General features: G+C 43.2%; 1 protein-coding gene across 1 annotated transcript in view; it reads right to left on the reverse strand.

Moving 5' to 3' along the window:
* Positions 1–4,798, reverse strand: part of XRCC2 (X-ray repair cross complementing 2) — a 38,031-nt gene extending 33,233 nt beyond the window's left edge. Inside the window, exon 1 of the mRNA XM_023727968.1 lies at positions 4,639–4,798. Within this exon, the coding sequence (XP_023583736.1) occupies positions 4,639–4,677 (39 nt within the window). The 5' untranslated portion in view covers positions 4,678–4,798. The remainder of the gene's footprint in view (positions 1–4,638) is intronic.
* Positions 4,799–6,307: the final 1,509 nt, after the last annotated feature.

Genomic DNA, 6,307 nt, shown 5'->3' on the forward strand with positions numbered 1-6,307 from the left:
AATGGATAAACAAATTAAGGTACATCCACACAACGGAATACTATACAAAAATAAAGAACAATGATGAAGCTGTGAAACATAACATGGAGGAAGCTGGAGGTCATTACACTGAGTGAATTTAGTCAGTCACAGAAGGACAAATATTGTATAAGACCACTATTGCAAGAACTCAAGAAAAGGTTTAAACACTGAGGAAAACATTCTTTGATGGTTATGAGGGTGGGGAAGGAGGGTGAGAGTTATTTACTAACTAGATAGTAGATAAGAATTATCTTAGGTGAAGGGAAGGACAGCACACACTACAGTGGAGGTCAGCACAACTGGACTAAACCAAAGCTAAGAACTTTCCTGAATACAATCAAACACTCTGAGGGACAGTGTAGCAGGGGTAGGGGTCTGGGGACCACACTTTCAGGGGACATCTAGGTTAACTGGCATAACAAAGCTTATTAGGAAAATGTTCTGCATCCTACTTCGGTGAGTGGCGTCTGGGGTCTTAAAAGCTTGCATTCGGCCATCTAAGATGCATCAATTGGTCCCAACCACCTGGAGTAAAGGAGAATGAAGAACACCAAAGACACAAGGAAAGTATTAGCCCAAGAGACAGAAAGGGCCACATAAATCAGAGACTGCATCAGCCTGAGACCAGAACTAGATGGTGCCCAGAACTAGTGATTGCCCTGACAGGGAACACAACAGAGAGTCCCAGATGGACCAGGAGAAAGGTGGGGTGCAGAACTCAAATTCTAGTAAGAAGACCAGACTTAATGGTCTGACTGGGACTGGAGGAACCCCAGAAAGCACGGCCCCTGGATTCTCTACCAGCCCAGAACTAAAACAATTTCTGAGGCCAACTCTTCAGACAGGGATTGGACTGGACTGTGTGACATAAAGTGATAGTAATGAGGCATGTGCCTCTTAGTTCAAGTCGATACAAGAGACTAAATGGGCAGCTTCTGTCCAGAGATGAGATGGGAAGGCAGAGAGGGTTAAGAGCTGGTTGAATGGACATGGGGAATCAGGGGTTGAAAGGAGGAGTGTGCTGTCACAGTATGGGGAGAGAAGTTAGAGTCACATAACAATGTATGTATAAACTTTTGTATGGGAAAAAATAAAAAAAAGAGAATAGAAGCATCTTCCTCTGTAAATATGTAAAACTTTGTACACTACTATAGTTGTTTAAAAACACACCTGTCTCTTGATTCCAACTATATGACGTTCTGGAAAAGGCAAAACTACAGAGACAGTAAAAAGATCAGTGGTTGCCAGGGGTTCAAGGAGAGAGAGGGAGGGATGAATAAGTGCAGCACAAGGCATTTCTATGGCAGTGAAACTATTCTGTATGATACTGTAATGGTGAACACATGACATTATCTGTTTGTCAAAAGTCATAAAACTGTATAACACAAAGAGAGTGAACTCTAATGTAAACTATGTTATTAACTACCGTTGAGTCAGCGTCTGACTCCTGGCAACCCTAGGCACACTGGAACAAAATGCTGCCCAGTCCCGTGCCATCCCCATGACCAGTCGCAGACAGGACTATTGTGATCCGTAGGGTTTTCTCTAGCTGATTTTTGGAAGGAGATTGCCAGGCCTTTCTTCCTAATCCGTCTTAGTCTGGAAGCTCTGCTGAAACCTGTTCAGTATCATAGCAACACACAAGCCACTGATGACAGGCAGGTGGCGGCTGTGCATGCAGTGCATTGGCCAGGAATCAAGCCAATGGAACACAATCCAATGGAATCAAGGTGGCTCCTGCATGGAATTCTACCACTGAACCACCAATGTCCTCATTGTAAACTATGGACTTTAGTTTATAATAGTATCAATACAGGCTCATCAATTTTAACAAATGAACCACATGAATGCAAAATGTTAATAATAGGAGAAAGAGTGGGGCGGGGGGTATACTTTTCTGTACTTTCTTCACGATTTCTTTGTAAACCAAAAACTGCCCTGAAAAACAGTCTATTGAACACACTCATCTTCATAATTATACCAAGCACTTCTCAAGAGTAGGGACGGATCCATGTTATATTCACTTTAATAGCCAAGATACTAATAACAATAACTAACATTTACTGAGTGTTTTTATGCCAGATACCGTGGTAGGTACTTCACAAGCATCTTAATTTAATCCTCATAATAATCACGCTCAAATGATGAACCTGAAGTTTAGAGAGGTTCCTGAAGACTCTGCCCCAATCCTCTCCTTTTTCATTATAAATTTCTTCCTAGGTGGTCTCTCGACAATTTTTAAGACTTCTATAACTCCTTCCAGTTGACTCATTATTTCTAATATCTAACTGCTTACTTGATATCTCCTCAGGATGAATGTCTTAAAGACACTTTAAACTTAATACATTCAAAATCAACTCCTTCTAAGAAAACTCACCTGGTCCTATTACAGTGCTCCACAACTTGATGACACTATCAACCATATAAGCCAGAAACCATGGTATTATCTCAGGTATCACTTTGTTCATCATCTCCCACATCCAAGCCATCACTAAGTCTTGTCTAAGTATTTTATGCATCTATACATTTCTTCTATGATCGTCATCTTAGTCTAAGATACCGTAACTTTTTACCTGAATAAAAGCAAAAACTTTTGGCCTCCATTCTGAGCCCTCTCAAATTCACTTAAACACACTAAAGTCACAGTGATCTTTTGAAAATGCAAATCTTTTCAAGCTTAAAATCTTTTCACGGCTTCACATTTCACTAAAGACAAAACTCCTTAATGTAAGATTTGAACAAGGTCCCTGGGTGGCACAGTTTGCACTCAACTACTAGCCTAAAGTTGGCAGTTTGAACCCACCATGGAAGAAAGGCCTGTTGATCTGGTTCAAGAAAACCCTATAGAGGAGTTCTACTCAGTAACACATGGGGCTACCATGAGTTAAAATCGACTTGATGGCAACAGGTTTGGTTGTGGTTAAGATTTGAACCCCTCCTACCTCTCTAGCTTCATCTCACACCAGCTTCCCTCAACCCTATCCACTCCTGTAACATTCACTCCCTCAAACCACTAGTCTTTTCACATCTTTATAAAATGTTCCACTTAGAATCTTCTCCCTGTGCCAAGCTACTGCCTGCTCCTTCAGATCTCAGTTCAAATGTCACTTAAGATCTTAGGGAACCCTTCCCTGACTAGGTCAATATCCTCTATTATAACGTGACACCATAGGTGAAATCTAACATTATTTAAAAATTTAAAATTTACTTTGATCTCTGTGATTTGATTGTCTCATCCACTAGACTATACTTACCCCACTATTGTACCCACAGCACACTGCACAATGCCAGACACCCAGTAAGTGCTCAAACAGTATGTAATGAATGAAATACAAGAGGGTAAGTGCCTTTCTCAAGGTCAGACAGCTAAAAAATAGAAAAGCTGGTATTTGAAAATAGTCTTTGGAACCTGTGCTCTTACCACAAATCAGTACTGTTCCTAAAAATCTCGCATTAGGCCCAGAAAAATAACAAGGGCTCAATGTTTTTAGTTGCTGTCGAGTCGGCTCCTACTCATGACAATCCCATGTACAACAGAACAACATGTCGCCCGGTCCTGTGCCATCCTCAGGATCGTTGGTACACGCCAGTCCGTGTTGTGGCCACTGTGTATTTTGAGTGCCCTCCTACCTAGGGGCTTACCTTCTAGCATTATATTGGACAATATTCTGTTGTGATCCATAAGGTTTTCATTGGCTAATTTTTGGAAGTAGATCACCAGGCCTTTCTTCCTAGTTTGTCTTATTAATTAATAAACTAATATTTATTGAGTGCTTTTATGCCAGACACTGTTGTAGGCACTTCACAAGCACCTTAACTTAATCCTCACAATAATCACAATAATCTTTCTAGTCTTAGTCTGGAAGCTCCAATGAAACGTGTCTACCATGTTGACAACAGTTAAGTGCTAGATGCTTGCTGGTTCAATTCCTGAATAAATTCTTGCAGGACATCAAATGGCTTGTTGTGGCTCTGGAGATATTTGGGCTGGTAATGTAAATGTGGGATAGCAAGGGGTTAATGCCATAAGCAGAGACGTGCAGATTAGACGGAGAAGATGCAGCAACCTACTCAAATACCACTGTTCCAGAAAAGCTTCTATAAACGCTCCAACTGAGGGCGATTCCTTCTTTTCCTATCTTATCTTGCATATCGTGCCATCTTTGACTGTAGTTGACTTCTGACAGGTTTTAGACCGTAATCCTTGCTAGATCTCGTATTTTACACCGATCACTCCTCATATAATGCTGATGGGATCTATGAGGAACGACCTCCTCCCAGCCCTCTCGGTGCATGCGCAATGGCAGAACACCAGCGTCCTCGGGGACGGCCCTGGCACAAAGCCGAGCCTGAGGGAAGCCGCGGAAGGGAGGGCGCGTCATTGCTAAAGACGCGACGCCACGCAACACCGCGCTCGCCCCGCCCGGTAACACCCTGCGGCTGCGCCCCAGCCGCGTGGCGGCTGACCCGGGACAGGGCCGACCAGGGCTGCAGTCGCACCTGGCCTCTCCGATTCCCCGGGTCCCTCCAGCCCACCACCAGACCTTGTCTTCATCTCCCACACTCCACCCTCCGGGCCGCGAGTGTTCCTTCTCCCTTTCCCCCAGCGGCTCTCACCTCTGTTCCAGACTCAGCCCTGTGAAAGTCACTACACATCCCCCCGAAGCCTTAACTTTCCCGCCACCAGAGCCATTTATCGACTTCACTGCCCCACAGCCAGTCAGACCTGACGTACAGCGAGCATGCGCACAATATGCCTCGGCCCGGTGCGTTCCGGTGAACGAGCATGCGCAAGACACCCACCCTCAGGTCCCGGGCGCTCCGCAGTGAGCTTGGTCATGACACTCACCCTCTGCCAGGGAGGCTCTGAAGAGCAAGCATGCGCACGACGCACACACCCTCGGCCCAGGGCGCTCGGGAACGAGCATGCGCACGACGTCCAAGCCTGGGCCCGAGACAGAGAGCATGCGCAGTAGGGTGCGTGGGCCGTTGCCTGGCCGCCGTAGAGGCTGAGCCGAGCTGCGGGTTTTCCCAGCTCCAGCTGATTTAGGGGTTTCAAATCTCTTGGTTAACGCTTTTCCGTCTCCTTGGCGACCAGGAGACAGCTAGTGGTTTTATTTTCTTTTCTGTCAAAAACTTCAGTTAGTTTTTATGTGATAAAACTAGAACCATATACTTTTTTTTTTTTTTTTTTACTCTCAAAATTACAGGCCTGTTTGGAATGATGAAAAAGTTTTGGAAACAGTGGTGATGGTTGCACAACATTGTGAATATAATTAATATTGAACTGTACAGTTAAAAATGGTTAAAGTGACTAATGTTATATATATTTTACCACAATGTTTAAAATGTAAAAAAGAAAAGAATTTACCACATTTTTTTGTCCATTCTATTGTCAGAAGCCCCTGAATGGCTGCACCTGTGATTAACAGTTAATCCTTAAGAAAAGAAAAACCATACTGTTTAAAAGAATTTTAAAAATACACTGAGCCACCAGATTTTCTAAGTTCTGTAGGTGTAGAAGAATTCTATTACTATTAGCTTTCAAGCGTCCATTCATTGAAAAACGAAACAGGAAGCATCAAAAGAAGATGGAAGGAAAACACAGTGACTCTACCAAAAAGATTTGGTTGACATTCAACCATTTCAGGAGGTAGCGTATAATCAAGAACCAATGGCACTGAAGGAAGAAGTCCAAGCTGCGGTGAAGGCATTGGCAGAAAATAAGGCTTCAGGAAATGATGGACTACCAATTAAGATGTTTCAACAAACAAATGCAATGCTGACAGTGCTCACTCGTCTATGCCAAGAAATTTGGAAGACAGCTATCTGGCCAACCGACTGGAAGAGATCCACATTTGTGCCCATTCTAAAGAAAAGTGAGCCAAAAGAATGTGGAAATTATTGAACAATGTCATTAGTATTACATGCATGTAAAATACTGATGAATATAATTCAAAAACTGTTGCAGCAGTACATCGACAAGGAACTGCCAGATATTCAAGCCAGATTCAGGAGAGGACATGGAATGAGAGATATCATTGCTGATGTCAAATGGATCTTGCCTGAAAGCAGAGAATACCCAAAAGATGTTTACCTATGTTTTATTGACTATGCAAAGGCTTTGGACTGTGTGGATCATAACAAATTATGGATAACATTGCGAACAGTGGGAATTCCAGAACGCTTAATTGTGCTCATGTGGAACCGGTACATAGACCAAGAGGCAGTCATTTGAACAGAACCGGGGACACTGCGTGGTTTTAAATCAGGAAGGGTGTGTGTC

The sequence above is a fragment of the Trichechus manatus genome, unplaced genomic scaffold, assembly GCF_000243295.1.
Source record: "Trichechus manatus latirostris isolate Lorelei unplaced genomic scaffold, TriManLat1.0 scaffold00020, whole genome shotgun sequence".
In the NCBI taxonomy this organism is placed as follows: domain Eukaryota; kingdom Metazoa; phylum Chordata; class Mammalia; order Sirenia; family Trichechidae; genus Trichechus; species Trichechus manatus.